The following is a 22,706-nucleotide window of genomic DNA, read 5'->3' as shown; positions in this document are numbered from 1 at the left end:
ATTTTCATTTAGTGTGATTACTGATAAAGAAGCTCTTAGTTCTGCCATTTTACTATTTATTTTCTACATCTGTCTTTTTGTCCCATAATTCTTGCAATACTGCCTTCTTTTCCATATAATTTATTTTTTTCTAGTGTACCATTTTGATCCTTCTCTTTTCCTCTTTTATATTTATTTTAGTTATTTCATTAGTAATTACCCTAAGGATTACAATATCTTAAATTTATAACAATCTAAGTTTAAATTATATCAACTTAACTTTAATAGCATACAAAACTTTACTTCTATATAGCTCTGTCCTCTCCTTTATGTTATTATTGTCACAAAGTTATCTGTTTAAATACTGTGTGCCCATTAACAGATTTACAATTTTTGTTGCACTCACTGTTTTTAAAATCAAATGGGGAAAAAAGAAGAGTTACAAACCAAAAATATAATAATACTGGCTGTTATATTTACTTACATAGTTTTCTTTCCTTGTATTGTTTATTTCTTTGTACTGCTTTGAAATACCGTCCTTTCATTTCAGGCTGAAGGACACTTTTTAGTATTTCTTATAAGGCAGGTCAACTAGCAGTAAACTTCCTCAGCTTTCATCTGGGAATATCTTAATTTTCCTTCATTTTTAAGGGATAATTTTGCCAGGTGTAGATTCTTGATTGATTTTTTTTCTTTATATACTTCAAATGTGATCCTGCTACCTTCTGCCTTCCATGGTTTCTAATAAAAAAATCAGCTGTTAATCTTATTGAGGATCTCTTCTACAAAACCAGTTGCTTTTTGCTTGCTGCTTTCAAGATTCTGTCTTTGGTTTTTGACATTTTGAATGGTGTGGATTTCTTTGGATTGATTCTACTTGAATTTCTTCATGTTTCTTGGATATGTAGATTCCTGCAGTTAGTCTAAATTTTCTTCTCCTTCTAAGACTCCCATAATGCATACGCTTGATGGCATCCCACATGTCCCTCAGGTTCTGTTCATTTTTTTTTTCATTCTTTTTCCTCTCATGTGATAATTTTAATTGTCCTATTTTAACATTCACTGATTCTTTCTTCTGCCTGCTCAAATCTGCTGTTGAGCCCATCTGGTGAATTTTTCTTTTCAGCTCCGAATTTTCTATTTGGTTCCTTTTAATTATTTCAATCTCTTTACTGATATTCTCTATGTGGTATGAAATCATTCTGATCTCCTTTACATCATTGTCTATCATTTCCTTTACCTCTCTAAGCTTATGTAAGACAGCTGATTTAAAGTCTTAGTCTAAATAGAAAGGCAGACATAGAGAATGGACGTGTGGGCACAGCGGGGAGAAGGGGAGGGTGGGATGAATTGGGAGATTAGATTTGACATAAATACACTACCATGTGTAAAACAGATAGCTAGTGGGAACCTGCTGTATAGCACAGGGAGCTCAGCTCAGTGCTCTGTGAAGACCAAGAAGTAGGATGGTGGGGGAGGGAGGTCCACGAGAGAGGGGATATATGTATACATATAGCTGATTCACTTCACTGTACAGGAGAAACTAATACAACATTGTAAAGCAATTATACTCCAATAAAAATAAAATAAAGTTTTAGTCTAGTAAAGCCCAATGTTTGTGCTTACCCAGGGATGCTATTTTTTTTTCCTTGTGAATGGGCCATACTTCCTTGTTTCTTTGTATGCCTTTTAATTTTTGCTGGAAATAAGATATTTTGAATATAATAATGTGATAACTCTGGAAATCAGATTCTTCCAGGTTTTACTGTTGTTGCTTTTGAGGGTAGTCATCTATTTGTTTTGTGACATTCTCAAACTATTTTTGCAAAGCCTATATTCTTTGTCATGTGTGATCACTGAAATCTCTGTTTCATTATCTCAGCAGTCAGCCAGATATTTTTAACATCCTGACAGACTGATGTGACAGATTTTTTAAAAAATTCTAAAGCAACAAACAAACAATTGTCTCAGTCTTTGTAGATTGCCTCTGAGCTAAGGCATGCTTTCACTACTTAGCCAGGCTACCTATGTACAATTCAGCCTCAGAATTCCATTCTTGCTGTGCACAGCCCAAAGGTCCTCCAGAGTTTTAAGTCTGGGGTTCTCTCAGGTCTTTTATGAGCATGCATCCTGCTGTGGGCATGTGTGTTGTACCCCTGATTCCCTGGTATATGAGGTAGTCCTTCAAGAACTTTATTCCCCCAAAATCTTCACCTTAAGCCTTCTCTTTCTCAGGTCTTTCCATCTGTCTGCTGCTTTCCCCACTCTCCATACCTTGCCTGAGAGACAGCTATGCATAATATGTCTTGAAGTGCTTTTGACATACACAAGTGCTTTTGCCAAAGATGCTGTTCCAGCCTGAGGGAGGTGAGACAAAGCCAAGCTTCTGCACTGGTCCCTCTGGAAACCACAAGTCTGGTCAAAATTCGTGACCAGTTTTTGAGAAAAAGATCCATTGTTGCCCTCTGGCACCAGCTAGCTGACACCAGAAATGCTGGCTACTGTTACACTGGGGAATGGGGGATGGCAGACAGGTAAACAAAAATGCAACAATGCTTTCTTACCAAAAGTTAGCAGTCTCTGTCTTTAGTAAGCACTCCCCTGATTATTACAAGTTTTAAAAATTAGATTCTAGAGTTTTTAAAAAGTTAATTTTGTCAGTTTTTGTTTGCTTCACTGGAGGGACTGATTCTTGGAGCTCCCTACTCTGCTGTTTTCATGATGTCTCTCCCACTTCTATTTATAGACCCCAATGTGGCATTCATGAAAATATCGCTCTGAGATCTCCTACTGAAGGGAGTGTAACTGACAGCCCCAGCTGTTCCATTTTGAAATGTGTCATTGTATTTTTGTGTTAAGGCTACACTTTCCACAAGCTGCTCCTAGGAAATAAATGAGGGCAGTAAGGGATACTAAGGCAGTCCTGTTCCTGACTGACATCGGATTCTTCGAGTGGCAATACTGGCTTGAGGGCTCCAGAGAGCCAAACCAAACCTTCCTTTGAACTGTTCTGTGGCGTACTGGAGTGGGGGTGGAGGCTGTGGATGGGCAGTGTTTAGTAAGTAGACAGTGGAATAGGCCGATGACTACTAAGTTGTACTTATGCCCCAAGGAATCATAATAAGCGACTGAGTGCTCTTTACAGTTAATGGCTAAGTGTGACAGCCAGAAAGCCACTCTGGTAGCTTATAGAGGTCCTTATCTACTGCATTTGAATGGAAGGTACAATTGACAGGTGGAAGACCTAACTGTTAACAGTCACAGAGCTCTAGGGACATTTGGATGAATCATCAAGGAAGGTCTGCTTTGCTAAAGTCAAGGCCCTGTTTAAGAACACTGAAGGGGGCTTCCCTGGTGGCGCAGTGGTTGAGAATCTGCCTGTCAATGCAGGGGACACGGGTTCAAGCCCTGGTCTGGGAAGATCCCACATGCCATGGAGCAACTAGGCCCGTGAGCCACAACTACTGAGCCTGCACGTCTGGAGCCTGTGCTCTGCAACGGGAGAGGCCGCGACAGTGAGAGGTCCGCGCACTGCGATGAAGAGTGGCCCCCACTCGCCGCAACTGGAGAAAGCCCTCGCACAGAAACGAAGACCCAACGCAGCCATAAATAAATAAATTTAAAAGGCCTCATCTCCAAATACAGCCACATTTAAAAAGAAAAAAAAAAGAACACTGAAGGTACTGATATCTAGGTTAGGTACAGCTGCATGGATGCCCTTGAGGATGTTCACAGTGCAGACCCCCTGAATCTGAGAGAGCACTTCCACTGTGCTAAAACATTCTATACAGACCTCTCCCCACAATGCAAAAGATACTCCCTCCCCTCAGGAAATGCCTCTACTACTCTCCTGGTTGCCAGGCTGATAACGAGGGTTAAATCTCAGCACAATTTAGCTGAGAATATGCTGGACTTGATAAGCTAGGAGACCACACAGTTAAAGAGTTGAAAGAATTAGCTAGCATGTGCCAGCAGAATCAGGGGAGTTGGAATGGAAGACTGGATAAATAATTCATTAACGTGGGTGGCACTTTTTCAGGATACTGAATTTAATATCCTATCAAGGACCCCAAAGGATGGTATAAATTGCTGCTAGAATGGCTCTTAGTAGCCTGAAAAAAAAAAAAAAGGCCAATACTCAATGAAGTGGAAATGCCTGAGTGCTATGGCAAACTGTGCAAGGAGAAATAAAATGGATAGCAGATGAGGGAGAGGATGAGTACCTTGCAACTCTGAGATGAACTGCAGCAACAGTGGATGCAGTTTAACTCACTAACCTCCCATTTTGTCTCCAGTCAGTTTCCATGGAGTAGTTGCTGTGGATAAAAAGATCTATACAGACAAATGGTGGATAGTGGTATCACAAGAATGCATTTCTCAGATCTCTAACTTCAGGAAAACAAATAAGCCAATAGCTCCAGCTGCCATGATGTCAGATTCATCACTGCATCTACACTGAGGCTACATTCCCCACAGGCTGCTCCCAGCCAATAAATGATACAGCAGGGATTCCTGGGAGAAATGGACCTGTCCTGTCATTGTCCTTTGCCCACAGTGTGAAATCTCACTCTATGCATGCACAGGTTAGTGTTCAGCCAAAGATTCAAGGTGATCCTTGTGCAGATTTCTGGGGCTCTTTCTCTCCTGACTTTCCTGTTTGACTCCAAAGCTTGGGCTTTTCAAAAATTATTGCATGCTATCTACACAACTGACTAAACCTTAGTCTGTAAGTGCTATACTAGAGCTGTAAATTAGGACTTCAGTGAGCATTCGTAACTAGTACATCCTCCTCAATACTTTGGAGAGGCTATTCATAATTGCTTTTGATGATTACTGAGATGGCATATAGTAATTAGATTTCTGGTATTATAATATTTATTAAAGATATTATTTCTGAGACCTTCTTCTGCCAGCTATGATAAGTAAACTGTAAGAGACTGACTTTATTGTCATTAACATAATGGTAGAAGTTATTCACTGCTCTCACAGGGACATTGAGGATAACAGTATGTTGTGATATGACTACTGACATTATAATATATAAAAAATGCTTGGACTTCCCTGGTGGTGCAGTGGTTAAGAATCCGCCTGCCAATGCGGGCGACACGGATTTGAGCCCTGGTCCGGGAAGATTCCACATGCCGTGGAGCAATTAAGCCCGTGCGCCACAACGACTGAGCCTGAGTTCTAGAGCCCGCAAGCCACAACTATTGAGCCCTCATGCCACAACTATTGAAGCCCACGCACCTAGAACCCATGCTCTGCAACAAGAGAAGCCACCACTATGAGAAGCCTGTGCACTGCAATGAAGAGTAGCCCCCGCTCACCACAACTAGAGAAAAGCCCGTGCGCAGCAACAAAGACCCAACACAGCCAAAAATAAATAAATTTTTAAAAAAATGCTAAGTTGAAGAATAATTCTGTGCTAGTAAATCAGTACAAAAAAATTAAAATACAAACCTCTAAATTAATGGCAGCAAGTATATGTTAAAAGTAAGGACATAAGTGAAACGATAAGGCCTGACAAAGGAGAGTTTCAGCACTACTGCTTAACCAAGGATATTCCCCTCAAGAGAACTGTTTGGTTAGGATTTCTGACAACATGTGTGTCAACATATTCTGGTTCTAAGGACATCAAGACTTCCCATAACATCTGAGTTGATGAAATACCAGTATCAGCCTGTAAAACATGCTGGGAGAAGGACATGTTTATAAAAAGTATTGGGAAATGTTTTTCAGAGTTACTTCATGGAAACTTAAACTGAGCTTGCCTCCAGTTTCTCCTGTCTTCGATACGTGTATGTTGAGAATAGGAATGAAAACTTGTGATTAATAAATCTGCGCATGTTAAATTTTGTCTGTGAAGTATGGATAGAAGTAACGATATAGCTCAAAGTTTCTGACTTATTCTAGAACCATGAGTTTGTCAGAAGTCCCTGGTGCTTTACTAAAACTATAACTTACGGTTTTTGTATAGGATGTCAATTTAAAAAGTAAAATAATTTAGATCTCAGTTTAAATATATATATACTACTTTTAAGTCATAAAGCACTAAAATTTTATTTTCCTATAATAATTTTATTATTTTAGTATATTTGAAACCCAGCTAAAATTTCCAGCTATTCTGTATTGTGTCAAAGTAACCACTGGATTTGAGTATTTTCTACTACCCCTATCTCTCTCTATATATATACAGATTATTTTCAAAGATAAACTATTTCTGGTACAAAATAAGATATGCAAAAAATTAAAGTTTCTTAGCATTTTTATTAATCAATAAATACTGAATGGTAGTTGGAAGCCCCTGGAAAGAAAACTCTAAGGTGGTTTCTTTCCTTTTATCCCCCATAAAAAAGTATACAAATCTATATTAAAATGAAACATTTGAAGTCATTTGTCTTAGGAATAAACAGTCTGATTTTCATCATTTGAAGGAAAAAAGTACATTTGGAATGAAGGGGGCTCATAAAAACTGATTGACTAGACCACCTGTGTACCCTGTGGTTGCTCACTCAGAATGGTACTCCTCTTTACTTAACAATAGCAGGATTTTTGACTTTTCTTTTGTTGGTGTGCTATTTCACATTGATTGATTTGCATATGGTGAACCATCCTTGTGACCCTGGGATGAATCCTACTTGATCGTGGCATATGATCTTTTTTATGTATTATTGGATTTGGTTTTCTAGTATTTTGTTGAGAATTTTTGCATCTATATTCATCAAAGATATTGGCCTATAATTTTCTTTTTTTGCAGTGCCTTCATCTGGTTTTGGTACCTGGGTGATGGTGGCGTCATAGAAGGCCTGTATCGCTATGAACTTCCCTCCGAGGACTGCTTTTGCTGAATCCCATAGATTTTGGATGCTTGTGTTTTCACTGTCATTTGTCTCAAGATATTTTTTAATTTTCTCTGATTTCATCACTGACCCATTGGTTTTCTTTAGTAGCATGTTGTTTAGTCCCCATGTAATCGTTTCGTTTTTTTTTCTCTTCCTGTGGTTGATTTCTAGTTTCATGACATTGTAGTCAGAAAAGATACTTGAAAAAACTTCTATCCTCTTAAACTTTCTGAGGCTTGTTTTGTGTCCTAGGATGTAGTGTGTCCTAGAGAATGGTCTACATGATCATCTCAATAGATGCAGAAAAAGCATTTGATAAAATCCAACATCCATTCATGATAAAACCTCTTACCAAAGTGGGCATAGAGGGAACATAACTTCACATAATAAAAGCTATTTATGACAAACTCACAGCCAACATAATACTCAACGGCGAAAAGCTGAAAGCCTTTCTGCTAAAATCTGGAACAAGACAAGGATGCCCACTCTCACCACTTTACTCAAGATAGTATCGGAAGTCCTAGCAACAGCAGTCAGACAAGGAAAAGAAACAAAAGGTGTCCAAATTGGAAGGGAAGAGGTAAAATTATCATTATATGCAGTTGACATGATACTACATATAGAAAACCCAAAAGACTCCACACAAAAACTACTAGAACTGATAAATGAATCCACCTTGGTAGCAGGATACAAGAATAACATACAGAAATATGTAGCATTTCTTTACACTAACAATGAAATATCAAAGTAAAAACAATAAAAAATCCCTTTCAAAATTGCATCAAAAAATACTTAGGAACAAACCTAACCAAGGGGGTAAAAGACTTGTACACTATGGAGAACTATAAAACATTGATAAAGAAAATTGAAGCTGATTTAAAGAAATGAAAAGATACCCCATGCTCCTTGATTGGAAGAATTAATATTGTTAAAATGGCCACACTACCCAAAGAAGTCTAGAGATTTAATGCAATACCTATCAAAATACCCATGACATTTTTCACAGAACTAGAACAAATAATCCCAAAATTTATATGGAGCAACAAAAGACCCAGAATTGCCAAAGCAATCCTGAGGTAAAAGAACAAAACAGGAGGCGTAACCCTCCCAGACTTCAGATAATACTACAAAGCTACAGTAATCAAAACAGTGTGATATCAGCACAAAAACAGACACCTGGATCAAAGGAACAGAACAGGGAGCCCAGAAATACATCCACACACCTATGTTCAATTAATCTTTGACAAAGGAGGCAAGAATATACAATGGAGAAAAAATCAGTCTCTTCAGCAAGTCATGTTAGGAAAGTTGGACAGCCACATGTAAATTAATGAAGTTAGAACATTCCCTCACACCGTACACCAAAATAAACTCAAAATGGCTTAAAGATTTAAACAAGACATAACACCATAAAACTCCTAGAAGAGAACGTAGGCAAAATGTTCTCTGATATAAATCATACCAATGTTTACTTAGGTCAGTCTCCCAAGGCAATAGAAATAAAAGCAGAAATAAACAAATGGGACCTAATCAAACTTATAAGCTTTTGGCACAGAAAAGAAAACCATAAACAAAATGAAAAGACAACCTATGGACTGGTAGAAAATATTTGCAAATGATGCAACAGACAAGGCCTTAATTTCCAAAATATACAAACAGTGCATACAACTCAATAACAACAGAAAAACAGACAACCCACTCAAAAAATTGCCAGAAGTGCTAAATAGACATTCCTCCAAAGAAGACATACAGATGGCCAATAGGCACATGAAAAGATCCTCAACATCACTAATTATTAGAGAAATGCAAATATAAGATACAATGAGGTATCACCTCATACCAGTCAGAATGGCCATTGTTAAAAAGTCTACAAAGGGAGTGGACTGGGTCTTTCTCACTGGTGTGCAGCTTCAATCAGGTGCCACCATGGATAGAAATTTCTCCCAGTCAAAGCCAAAGCCCTGAGTCTGACACCAGATGGTGGAGCAGAAGGACTTGAGCTCACCTCCTCGCACATAATCACAACTAAATGCTGAACAACCATCAATAAAAAAGATTGGAACCTACCAAAAAAGATATTCTACACCCAAAGACAAAGAAGAAGCCACAGTGAGAAGGTAGGGGGGCCACATTCGTGATATAATCAAATGCTAGACTCGCTGGGTGGGTGACCCACAAACTGGAAAGTAATCATATCACAAAGGTTCTCCCACAGGAGTGAGAGTTCTGAGCCCCACATCAGGCTCCCCAGCCTGGGTGTCTGGCATCGAGAGGAGGAGCCCCCGGAGCATATGTCTTTGAAGGCCAGTGGGGCTTGAATGCAGGAGCTCCACAAGACTGGGGGAAACAAAGGCTCCACTCTTGGAAAGTGTTTAGCAATACCATCTTACCTCAGGAAGCAAGAAATATCTCAAACAAACAACATAACCTTACACCTAAAACAACTAGAGTAAGAAAACAACCTTACACCTAAAACAACTAGAGTAAGAAAAACAAACAAAACCCAAAGGTTGTAGAAGGAAAGAATTCATAAAGACTGGAGCAGAAATAAGTGAAATAGAGATGAAGAAGGCAATAGAAAAGATCAATGAAACTAAAAGGTGGTTCTTTGAAAAGATAAACAAAATTGGTAAAGCTTTAGCCAGACTCATCAGGAAAAAAAAAGGGAGAGGGCTCAAATCAATAAAATTACAAATTACAACTGACACCACAGATATACAAAGGATCATGAGAGACTACTGTAAGCAACTACATGCCAATAAAATGGACAACCTAGAAGGAATGGACAAATTGTTAGAAAAGTACAATCTCCCAGGACTTAACCAGAAAGAAATATAAGATATGAACAGACCAGTCACAAGTAATGAAATTGAAACTGTGATTTAAGAACTTTCAACAAACAAAAGCCCAGGACCAGATGGCTTCATAGGTGAATTCTATCAAACATTTAAAGAAGAGTTAACCTCTATCCTTCTGAAACTCATCCAAAAAATTGCACAGGAAGCAATGCTCCCAAACTCACTCTATGAGGCCACCATCAAACTCATTCTTTGAGGCCACCATCACCCTGATACCAAAACCAGAAAAAGATACCACAAAAAGAGAAAACTACAGGCCACTATTATTGATGAATATAGATGCAAAAATCCTCAACAAAATATTAGCAAACTTAATCCAGGAACACATTAAAAGGATCATACACCATGATCAAGTGGGATTTATCCCAGGAATGCAAGGATTCTTCAGTATCCACAAATCAATCAGTATGATAAACCACATTAACAAATTGAAGAATAAAAACAATATGATCATCTCAATAGATGCAGAAAAAGCTTTTGACAAAACTCAACACCCATTTATGATTAAAAAAAAAAAAACTCTCCAGAAAGTGGGCATAGAGGGAAACTTCCTCAACATAATAAAGGCCATGTATGACAAACCCACAGCTAACATCATTCTCAACAGTAAAAAGCTGAAAGCATTTCCTTTAAAATCAGGAGCAAGACAAGGATGTCCACTCTTTCCACTTTTATTCAACATAGTTTTGGAAGTCCTAGCCATGGCTATCAAAGAAGAAAAAGAAATAAAAGGAATACAAATTGGGAAAAAAGAAGTAAAACTACCACTGTTTGCAGATGACATGATACTATACATAGAAAATCCTAAAGACACTACCAGAAAACTACTAGAGCTCATCCATGAATTTCGTAAAGTTGCAGGATACAAAATTAATACACAGATATCTCGTGCATTCAATGAAAGATCAGAAAGAGAAATTAAGGAAGCAATTCCATTTACCATTGCATCAACAACAATAAAATACCTAGGAATAAACCTACCTGAGGAGGCAGAAGACCTGTACTCTGAAAACTATAAGCTGCTGATCAAAGAAATTGAAGATGACACAGATGGAGAGATACACCATGTTCTGGGATTGGAAGAATCAATATTGTCAAAATGACTATACTACCCAAGACAATCTACAGATTCAATGCAATCCCTGTCAAATTACCAATAGCATTTTTCACAGAACTAGAACAAAAAATCTTAAAATTTGTATGGCTACACAAAAGACCCAAGTAGCCAATGCAATGTTGAGAAAGAGAAACAGAGCTGGAGGAAACAGGCTCCCTGACATCAACCTATACTACAAAGCTACAGTAATCAAAACACTTTGGTCCTGGCACAAAAACAAAAATATAGATCAATGAAACAGGATAGGAAGCCCAGAAATAAACCCATGCACCTATGGCCAATTAATCTACAACAAAGGAGGCAAGATTCTACAATGGAGAAAAGACAGTCTCTTCAATAAGTGGTGCTAGGAAAACTGGACAGCTACATGTAAAAGAATGAAATTAGAACATTCTTTAACACCATACACAAAAATAAACTCAAAATGGACTAAAGACCTAAATGTAAGAATAGACACTATAAAACTCTTAGAGGAAAACATAGGCATAACACTCTCTGACATAAATCGCAGCAATATCTTTTTCAATCCACTTCCTAGAGTAATGAAAATAAAAACAAAAATAAACAAATGGGACCTAATTAATCTTAAAAGCTTTTGCATAGCAAAGGGAACCGTAAACAAAACAAAAAGACAACCCAAAGAATGGGAGAAAATATTTGCAAATGCAGCGACCAACAAGGGATTAATCTCCAAAATATACAAACAGCTCATGTAGCTCAATATCAAAAAAACAAACAACTCAATCATAAAATGAGCAGAAGATCTAAACAGACATTTCTCCAAAGAAGACACACAGATGGCCTTTAAAAAGCACATGAAAAGATGCTCAACGTGCTAATTATTAGAGAAATGCAATTCAAAACTACAATGCGGTGTCACCTCACACCAATCAGAATGGCCATCATCAAAAAGTCTATAAACAGGTAATGCTGGAGAGGATGCGGAGAAAAGGGAGCCCTCCTACACTGTTGATGGGAATTTAAATTGGTACAACCAGGATGGAGAACAGTATGGAGGTTCCTTAAAAAACTAAATATAGAACTATCATATGATACAGCAATTCTACTCCTGGGCATATATCCGGAGAAAACCATAATTTGAAAAGATACACACACCCCAATGTTCACTGCAGCACTATTTACAATAGCCAAGACATGGAAGGAACCTAAATGTCCATCAAAAGAGGAATGGATAAAGAAGATGTGGTACATATATACAATGGAATATTACTCAGCCATAAAGAAGAATGAAATGCCATTTGCAGCAACATGGATGGACCTAGAGATTATCATACTAAGTGAGGAAAGTCAGAGAGAGAAAGACAAATATCATGATATCACTTATATGTGGAATCTAAAAAAAATGATACAAATGAACTTATTTACTAAACAGAAACAGACTAACAGACTTAGTAAACAAACTTATGGTTACCAAAGGTGAAATGTGTGTGTGGGGGGATAAAATAGGAGTTTGGGATTAATGTATATACACTACTATATATAAAACATAATCAACAAGGACCTACTGGACAGCACAGAGAATTCTACTCAATATTCTGTAATAACCTATATTGGAAAAGAATCTGAGAAAGAATGGATATATGTATACGTATAACTGAATCATTTTGCTGTACACCTGAAAGTAATACAACATGGTAAATCAACTACACTCCAATATGAAATAAAAATTCAATTTAAAAAGTCTACAAATAATAAATGCCAGACAGGGTGTGAATGGGGAACCCTCCTACACTGTTGGTGGAAATGTAAATTGGTGCAGCCACTATGGAGAACAGTGTGGAGGTTCCTCAAAAAAACTAAAATAGAGCTACTATATGATCCTGTAATCCCACTCCTGGGCAAATACCCAGACAAAACTTTAATTCAAAAAGCTACATACACCCCAATGTTCATAGTGGCACTTTTTATAATAGCCAAGACATGGAAGCAAACTAAATGTCCGTCAACAGATGAATGGATAAAGAAGATATGGTACATATATACAGTGGAATATTACTCAACCATAAGAAAGAATGAAATAACGCCATTTGCCACAACATGGATGAACCTAGGGATTATCATACTAAGTGAAGTCAGACAGGAAAGAAAAATATCATATGATATCATTTATATGTGGAATCTAAAATATGATTCAAATGAACATGTTTACACAAGAGAAACAGACTCACAGACATAGAAAACAAACTTATGGTTATCAAAGGGGAAAGGGGGTGGGGGAGGAATAAATTAGGAGTTTGGGATTAGTAGATACAAACTACTATATATAAAATAGATAAACAACAAGGTCCTATTGTATAGCACAGGGAATTATATTCAATATATCATATAATGAACTATAATGGAAAAGAATATGAAAAAGTGTATACACACACACACACACATATGTGTATGTATGTGTGTGTGTATATATATATATATATATATATATATATATATATATATATATATATATATATAACTGAATCACTTTGCTGTACACCAGAAACTAATACAACATTGTAAATCAACTTATATGTCAATTAAAAAAAATAAATAACAATACCAGAGTCACTCGGTTAAAGTTGTAGGCTCTCCCAGATCACATTGAGAAAACAGACTAGATCCCAGCCATTATTTTCCAAAAGGCCCAAACTAGGGAGTTTATGGGGTAAAGAATTTCCTCCCCGTAACATTGTGTACTTCTCTTTTGCACATGCTCCTTCTCTAACAGCTGTAGCTGAGCCGCCCCATCATCAGTTTCTGGTAGGTGTGGGTTTAAGGCTTACATTGTGAGTAGGTGAGTGCTACTCTGCATCTCTTCTGGGGGTCTAAGCCTCTTTTTCTGCAGAGCATAGTATAAAGTATTTTGAAGAGGAGGGGTTGTAGTGGAATAGGTAAAGCTCTGCCTGCCTGCTCCATTTGGGCTCTGAATTGGATTCTTGCTTTTTGGATTTATATAAGGCTTTGGAAGTCTCCTGGCAATTCACAGGCATTTCTGAGGCACAATAAGGCAAGTTATAAGCTTCTATCACACTTTTTTTACCTACAAAAATGCAAATAGTCATTTTGTATACTTTAGACCTTTCCTTCCTCCCCTGCTTTCTAGCCCAAAATTTGGTTACACAATAAAATACTGTTTTGAAACAATGAAAAATGCTAAATATCTTTATCTACTTAGTTTAAAGAGATGTTGGAACAGTGTTAAATATTTAACACTTTCCTATCCTTCCCATTTCTTATCTTAAATATAATCTCCTCTCCCAACCAATGTTATGAAATTATGTGATAAATTAATATGCAGCAATAAATGTGCTTCAGAAATTAATAAGAAGGGACTTCTCTGGTGGTCCAGTGGTAAAGAATCCAGCTTCCAGTGCAGCGGACGTGGGTTTGATCCCTGGTCAGGGAAAACTAAGATCCCACATGCTGAAGGGCAACTAAGCCCGCACGCCACAACTATTGAGCTCACGCGCCTCAAAGAGAGAGCCCGTGTGCTGCAAACTACAGAGCCCACACGCTCTGGAGCCCACATGCCACAACTAGAGAGAAGCCCGAGTACCGCAATGAAGAGACTGCACACCACGATGAAAGATCCCGCATACCTCAACAAAGATCCCACATGCTGCAACTAAGACCCAATGCAGCAAAAAAAATAAAGAAGAAATAAGAAGCCATTTTCAATGTTTAGTGCCAATACCTTTTAACAATATGATAACCTGATAGTAGACAGCATACAAACTGAGCAGATGTTTAACTTATCATGAGGTGAATAAATTTGGGGATCATATAAAGTTATACTCGAAAATACAGCAGCTAAAAGCTTGAACACCATTCAGTGTTCTAATTTAATCTGAGTTACTAGCAAGGAGGAGAGGAGCCTGGAAGCAGTATCTCCTACAGCAGAAAGCACATGATGTCTGCTATGTTCTGAATGCTTGTGTCCCCTGCAAATTTCTATGCTGAAAACCTAATTATGGTATCAGGACCATTAGGTGGGCCCTTTGGATGGTGATTAGGTCATGAGAGCAGAGTCCTCATGAATGGAATTAATGCCCTAATAAAAGAGGCCTAAGAGAGATCCTCCACCTCTTCCACCATGTGAGGACACAGTGGGAAGGTGCTGGCTATGAACCAGGAAGAGGGCTCTCACCAGAACGTGACCATTCTAGTGCCTCGATCTTGAACTTCTAGAACTACGAGAAATAAATTTCTGTTATTTATAAGCCACCCAGTCTGGGGTATTTTGTTACAGAAGCCCAAATGGACTAAGACAATCTGTGTGCCAGACCCTTTTCCTTGCCTCTAGTAAGACCAGGGACACACATACAGGGATGACATTCTCCAGCTTGAGGGCACTAGCTCTGTACCTTGGAAGCTTGTGTTCATTTCTTACAAATAAGGTGAATCTGACATGAATGTAGACTCCTGCTGTGTCCTAGTTGGTATATAATGATAGTTATACTAATGAAAAACTGCACTAGCTCTTTTTAATAAAAGTTTGCAGAATACTTTTTAAAAATCATGGTTGTATTTGCATTCATTTACTATTTCAGTCCTGCTCCTATTTTCCATGGTTTTGAAAATTAGCAATCACAATTCTAATTTGTAGAGTACCTTACAGATGTAAAGGCGTTTTCTAATAATTGCTTTATTGGATACTATACTCCCAAGAGATAGGAGAGGCAGGTGATTTGATTTTCCATTTTATAGATAAAGAACTGGTCACCTATTTTCTTAACTCTTTGACAGAACTGGGATGACTCCAATTCTCTTTCAACTCCACCAATTAGATGCTTAGATACATTTCACAGGAAGTCAAACTCTTCTCTATTTTGCAGATTACAACGCATTTAAAAAATCCCCCAGTCTTCTATATGGTCTGCCTCAGTCCCCACTTTCCATTAATCCTGGAGACACTTTCTGGCCCCTGAGAAAAGCCCTTGTTCCTAGGGTGTACTTAGTTTTGACATATTACATCTTTCTCCTTGGAGCCATTATGTCTCTTACTTATCCTCTTTCTTCATTCTTCCTATTATCTCTATCTGAATCTCTTCCTTACTGCCCCTATTTTTTCTATATGCTGTCTCCCTCCCTCCCATTTTCTCTCCTCTCTCCCTCCCCTCCATTTTTTCTCCTCTCTCCCTCTTCTGTTCATATCTCAATACTATCATCCCAATGTTTGGATCTTAGCATAATCCAACCACATCATTCTGGAACGTATATCTGCATTTAAGCATCCAAAATGTCATCAAGTGGTTTTTTGAATTTTAATTTTTTTTAATACAGCAGGTTCTTATTAGTTATCTATTTTATACATATTGGTGCATATATGTCAATCCAAATCTCCCAGTTCAACCCACCAACCCCCTCCACCCCCACTTTCCCCCCTTGGTGTCCATACGTTTGTTCTCTACATCTGTGTCTCTATTTCTGCCTTGTAAACCGGTTCATCCTTACCATTTTTCTAGATTCCACATACATGCGTTAATATACAATATTTGTTTTTCTCTTTCTGACTTACTTGACTCTGTATGACAGTCTCTAGCTCTATCCACGTCTCTACAAATGACCCAATTTCATTCCTTTTTATGGCTGAGTAATATTTCATTGTATATATGTACCACAACTTCTTTATCCATTCATCTGTCGATGGGCATTTAGGTTGCTTCCACGACCTGGTGATTGTAAATAGTGCTGCAATGACCATTGGGGTGCATGTGTCTTTTTGAATTATGGTTTTCTCAGGGTATATGCCCAGTAGTGGGATTGCTGGGTCATACGGTAATTCTATTTTTAGTTTTTTAAGGAACTTCCATAATGTTTTCCATAGTGGCTGTATCAATTTATATTCCCACCAACAGTGCAAGAGGGTTCCCTTTCCTCCACACCCTCTCCAGGTTTGTTGTGTGTAGATTTTCTGACGATGCCCATTCTAACCGCTGTGAGGTGATACCTCACTGTAGTTTTGATTTGCATTTCATTAATAATTAGTGATGTTGAGCAGCTTTTCATGTGCCTCTTGGCCATCTGTATGTCTTCTTTGGAGAAATGTCTGTTTTGGTCTTCAGCCCATTTTTTAACAGGGTTGTTTGTTTTTTTAATATTGAGCTGTAGGAGCTGTTTATATCTTTTGGAAATTAATCCTTTCTTTGTTGATTCATTTGCAAATATTGTCGCCCATTCTGAGGGCTGTCTTTTCGTCTTGTTTACAGTTTCCTTTGCTGTGCAAAAGCCTTTAAGTTTCATTAGGTCCCATTTGGTTATTTTTGTTTTTATTTCCATTAATCTAGGAGGTGGGTCAAAAAAGATCTTGCTGTGATTTATGTTAAAAAGTGTTCTTCCTATGTTTTCCTCTAAGAGTTTTATAGTGTCCAGTCTTACGTTTACGTCTTTAATCCATTTTGAGTTTATTTTTGTGTATGGTGTTAGGGAGTACTCTAATTTCATTCTTTTACATGTAGCTGTCCAGTTTTCCCAGCACCACTTATTGAAGAGACTGTCTTTTCTCCACTGACTATCCTTGCCTCCTTTGTCATAGATTAGTTGACCATAGGTGCGTGGGTTTATCTCTGGGCTTTCTATACTATTCCATTGATCTATATTTCTGTTTTTGTGCCAGTACCATATTGTCTTGATTACTGTAGCTTTGAAGTATAGTCTGAAGTCAGGGAGTCTGATTCCTCCAGCTCCGTTTTTTTCCTTCAAGATTCCTATGGCTATTCAGGGTCTTTTGTGTCTCCATACAAATCTTAACACTTTTTTGTTCTAGTTCTGTAAAAAATGCCGTTGGTAATTTAATAGCAATTGCAATGAATCTGTAGATTGCTTTGGACAGTATAGTCATTTTCATAATGTTGATTCTTCCAATCCAAGAACATGGTTTATCTCTCCATCTGTTTGTGTCATCTTTTATTTGTTTCATCAGTGTCGTATAGTATTCTGAGTACAGGTCTTTTACCTCCTTAGGTAGGTTTATTCCTAGGTGTTTTATTCTTTTTGTTGCAATGGTGAATGGGATTGTTTCTTTAATTTCTCTTTCTGACCTTTCGTTGTTAGTGTATAGGAATGCAAGAGATTTCTGTGCATTAATTTTGTATCCTACAGCATTATCAAATTTGTTGATTAGCTCTAGTAGTTTTCTGGTGGCGTCTTTAGGATTATCTATGTACAGTATAATGTCATCTACAAACAGTGACAGTTTTACTTCTTCTTTTCCATTTTGTATTCCTTTTATTTCTTTTCGTCTCTGACTGCCATGGCTAGGACTTCCAAAACTATGTTGAATAATACTGGCGAGAGCGGACATCCTCGTCTTGTTCCGGATCTTAGAGGAAATGCTTTCAGTTTTTCACCATTGAAAATGATGTTGTCTGTGGGGTTGTCGTATATGGCCTTTATTATGTTGAAGTAGGTCCCTCTATGCCCACTTTCTGGAGAATTTTTGTCATAAATGGGTGTTGAATTTTGTCAAAAGCTTTTTCTGCATCTATTGAGATGATCATATGGTATTTATTCTTTAGTTTGTTAATATGATGTACCATATTGATTGATTTGCGTATATTGAAGAATCCTTGCATCCCTGGGATAAATCCCACTTGGTCATTGTGTATGATCCTTTTAATGTGCTGTTGGATTCTGTTTGCTAGTATTTTGTTGAGGATTTTTGCATCTATATTCATCAGTGATATTGGTCTGTAATTTTCTTTTTTTGGAGTTTCTTTGTCTGGTTTTGGTATCAGGGTGATGGTGGCCTAACACGAGTTTTGGAGTGTTCCTTCCTCTGCAATTTTTTGGAAGACTTTGAGAAGGATGGGTGTTAGCTCTTCTGTAAATGTTTGATAGAATTCACCTGTGAAGCCATCTGGTCCTGGATTTTGTTTTGTTGGAAGATTTTTAATCAGTTTTAATTTCATTACTTGCGACTCGTCTGTTCATATTTTCTATTTCTTCCCGGTTCAGTCTTGGAAGGTTATGCCTTTCTATGAATATGTCCTTTTATTCTAGGTTGTCCGTATTGTTACCAGAGTTGCTGTAGTAGTCTCTTATGATCCTTTGTATTTCTGCGGTGTCTGTTGTACCTTCTCCTTTTTCATTTCTAATTTTATGGATTTTAGTCTTCTCCCTCTTTTTCTTGATGAGTCTGGCTAAAGGTTTATCAATTTTGTTTATCTTCTCAAAGAACCAGCTTTTAGTTTTATTGATCTTTGCTATTGTGTTCTTTGTTTCTATTTCATTTATTTCTGCTCTGATCTTTATGATTTCTTTCCTTCTGCTAAATTTGGGTTTTGTTTGTTCTTCTTTCTCTAGTTCCTTTACATGTAAGGTTAGATTGTTTATTTGAGATTTTTCTTGTTTCTTGAGGTAGGATTGTATTGCTATAAACTTCCCTCTTAGAACTGCTTTTGCTGCATCCCATACGTATTGGATCATCATGTTTTCTTTGTCATTGTCTCTAGGTATTTTTTGATTTCTTCAGTGATCTCTTGGTTATTTAGTAACATATTGTTTAGCCTCCATGTGTTTGTGTTTTTTATGTTTTTTTCCCTGTAATTTATTTCTAATCTCATAGCATTGTGGTCAGAAAAGATGCTTGACATGACTTCAACTTTCTTAAATTTACTGAGGCTTGATTTGTGACCCAAGATGTGATCTATCCTGGAGAATGTTCTGTGTGCACTTGAGAAGAAAGTGTAATCTGCTGCTTTTGGATGGAATGTCCTACAAATATCAATGAAATCTATCTGGTCTGCTATGTCATTTAAAGCTTGTGTTTCCTTAGTAATTTTCTGTTTGGATGATCTGTCCATTGGTGTAAGTGAGGTGTTAAAGTCCCCAGTATTATTGTGTTACTGTCAATTTTCTCTTTTATAGCTGTTTGCATATGCTCTTATGTTGGGTGCATATATATTTGTAATTGTTATATCTTCTTCTTGGATTGATCCCTTGATCATTATATAGTGTCCTTCCTTGTCCCTTGTAACATTATTTTAAAGTCTATTTTGTCTGATATGAGGATTGCTACTCCAGCTTCCTTTCAATTTCCATTTGCAGGGAATATTTTTTTCCATCCCCTCACTTTCAGTCCGTATGTGTCCCTAGGTCTGAAGTGGGTCTCTTGTAGACAGCATATATATGGGTCTTGTTTTCTATCCGTTCAGTGAGCCTGTATCTTTTGGTTGGAGCATTTAATCCATTCACGTTTAAGGTAATTATCGATATGTATGTTCCTATTACCATTTTCTTAAGTGTTTTGGGTTTGTTTTTGTAGGTCCTTTTCTTCTCTTGTGTTTCCCACTTAGAGAAGTTCCTCTAGCATTTGTTGTAGAGCTGGTTTGGTGGTGCTGAATTCTCTTAGCTTTTGCTTGCCTGTAAAACTGTTGATTTCTCTGTCGAATCTGAAAGAGATCCTTGCCGGGTAGAGTAATCTTGGTTGTAGGTTCTTCCCTTTCATCACTTTAAATATATCATGCCACTCCCTTCTGGTTTGTAGAATTTCTGCTGAGAAATCAGCTGTTAACCTTATGGGGATTCCCTTGTATGTTATTTGTTGTTTTTCCCTTGTTGCTTTTAATAATTTTTCTTTGTCCTTAATTTTTGTCAATTTGATTACTATGGGTCTCGGCGTGTTTCTCCTTGGGTATATCCTGCCTGGGATTCTCTCCGCTTCCTGAACTTGGGTGGCTATTTCCTTTCCCATGTTAGGGAAGCTTTCGACTATAATCTCTTCAAATATTTTCTCGGGTCTTTTCTCTCTCTTCTCCTTCTGGGACCACTATAATGCGAATGTTGGTGAGTTTAATGCTGTCCCAGAGGTCTCTAAGGCTGTCTTCATTTAGTTTCATTCGTTTTTCTTTATTCTGTTCTGCAGCAGTGAATTCCACCATATTGTTTTCCAGGTCACTTATCTGTTCTTCTGCCTCAGTTATTCTGCTATTGATTCCTTCTAGTGTATTTTTCATTTCAGTTATTGTTTCTTCATCTCTGTTTGTTTGTTCTTTAATTCTTCTAGGTGTTTGTTCTTTAATTCTTCTAGGTTTTTGTTAAACACTTCTTGCATCTTCTAGATCTTTGCCTCCATTCTTTTTCTGAGTTCCTGGATCATCCTGAGTATCATTATTCTGAGTTCTTTTTCTGGAAGCTTGCCTATCTCCACTTCATTTAGTTGTTTTTCTGGGGTTTTATCTTGTTCCTTCATCTGATACATAGTCCTCTGTCTTTTCATTTTGTCTATGTTTCTGTGAATGTGGTTTTCATTCCACAGGCTGCAGGATTGTAGTTTTTCTTGCTTCTGCTGTCTGCCCTCTGGTGGATGAGGCTATCTAAGAGGCTTATGCAAGTTTCCTGATGGGAGGGACTGGTGGTGTGTAGAGCTGGGTGTTGCTCTAGTGGGCAGAGGTCAATAAAACTTTAATCTGCTTGTCTGCTGATGGGTGGGGCTGAGTCCCCCCCTCCTGTTCGACGTTTGGCCTGCGGCGACCCAGCACTGGAGGCTACAGGCTCTTTGGTGGGGCTAATGGCGGACTCCAGGAGGGCTCATGCCAAGGAGTACTTCCCAGAACTTCTGCTGCCAGTGTCCTTGTCCCCGCAGTGAGCCACAGCCATCCCCCACCTCTGCAGGAGACCCTCCAACACTAGCAGGTAGGTCTGGTTCACTCTCCTATGGGGTCACTGCCCCTTCCCCCTGGGTCCTGATGCGCACACTACTTTGTGTGTGCCCTCCAAGAGTGGAGTCTCTGTTTCCCCCAATCCTGTCTAAGTCCTGCAATGAAACCCCGCTAGCCTTCAAAGTCTGATACTCTGGGAATTCCTCCTCCTGTTGCCGGACCCCCAGGTTGGGAAGCCTGATATGGGGCTCAGAACACTCACTCCAGTGGGTGGACTCCTGTGGTATAACTGTTCTCCAGTTTGTGAGTCACCCACCCATCAGTTGTGGGATTTGATTTTATTGTGATTGCGCCCCTCCTACCATCTCATTGCGGCTTCTACTTTGTCTTTGGATGTGGGGTATCTATTTTGGTGAGTTACAGTGTCTTCCTGTCAATGATTGCTCAGCAGTTAGTTGTGATTCCGGTGCTCTCGCAAGAGAGAGTGAGCGCACGTCCTTCTACTCCACCATCTTGAACCAATCTCCCATCAAATGGTCTTGCACTATTTCTCTGATGCTTACAGAATATAAACTTTCATTCCCAAAGCATATCTATAAACTTATAAAAAGTATATTTTCAAACAATCTAATTAGAAAATAGACAAAGGACATCAAGAGATATTTCACCAGAGGATATACAGATGGGAAATAAACATATGAAAAGATCCTCAACATCATTAGCCATCAGGAAAATACAAATAAAAACCACAATGAAACATCATTACACATATAAAATAAAAAATTTTGACAGTGTTGGCAAGGGTGACAAGAAACTGGATTTTTGACACATTTCTAGTAGAAATGCAAAATGACATAGCCACTCTAAAATCAGTATGGGGCTTCCCTGGTGGCGTGGCTGTTGGGGGTCCGCCTGCCGGTGCAGGGGATACGGGTTCGAACCCTGGTCTGGGAGGATCCCGCGTGCTGCGGGGCGACTGGGCCTGTGCTCTGGAGCCCGCGAGCCGCGGCTGCTGGGCCTGTGTGCCGTGACTGCTGAGGCCTGCACACCTGGAGTCCATGCTCCACGGCGGGAGAGGCCACCGCGGTGGGGGGCCTGCGCGTAGCAAAAAAAAAACCCAACATAGCCAGAAATGAATGAATAAAATAAATAATTTTAAAAATAAAAAATAAAAACAGTATGGCAGCTTCCTATAGAACTAAACACACACAACCTAGCATATGACTTAGCAAGCACTCCTAGGCATTTATCACAAAGAAGTGAAAATTCACATCTACACAAAAACTGTATATGAATGTTCATAGAA

General features: G+C 38.3%; 1 protein-coding gene across 29 annotated transcripts in view; it reads right to left on the bottom strand.

Moving 5' to 3' along the window:
* WDPCP (WD repeat containing planar cell polarity effector) overlaps positions 1-22,706 on the bottom strand; it is a 420,975-nt gene that overhangs the window by 203,389 nt on the left and 194,880 nt on the right. The window contains exon 13 of one of the 29 annotated variants that reach the window (XM_082426592.1): positions 4,929-22,495. The exons of the other annotated variants lie outside the window; for them this stretch is intronic. Within the exon in view, the coding sequence (XP_082282718.1) occupies positions 22,270-22,495 (226 nt within the window). The 3' untranslated portion in view covers positions 4,929-22,269. Of the gene's footprint in view, positions 1-4,928; positions 22,496-22,706 lie in introns of those variants that run through there. 29 annotated transcript variants of the gene reach the window in all.

The sequence above is a fragment of the Balaenoptera physalus genome (genome assembly GCF_965194825.1).
Source record: "Balaenoptera physalus genome assembly, chromosome: 15".
Taxonomy (NCBI): Eukaryota; Metazoa; Chordata; class Mammalia; order Artiodactyla; family Balaenopteridae; genus Balaenoptera; species Balaenoptera physalus.
Note: the sequence above shows the minus strand (reverse complement) of the source record. Positions and strands in the feature narration are given on the sequence as shown.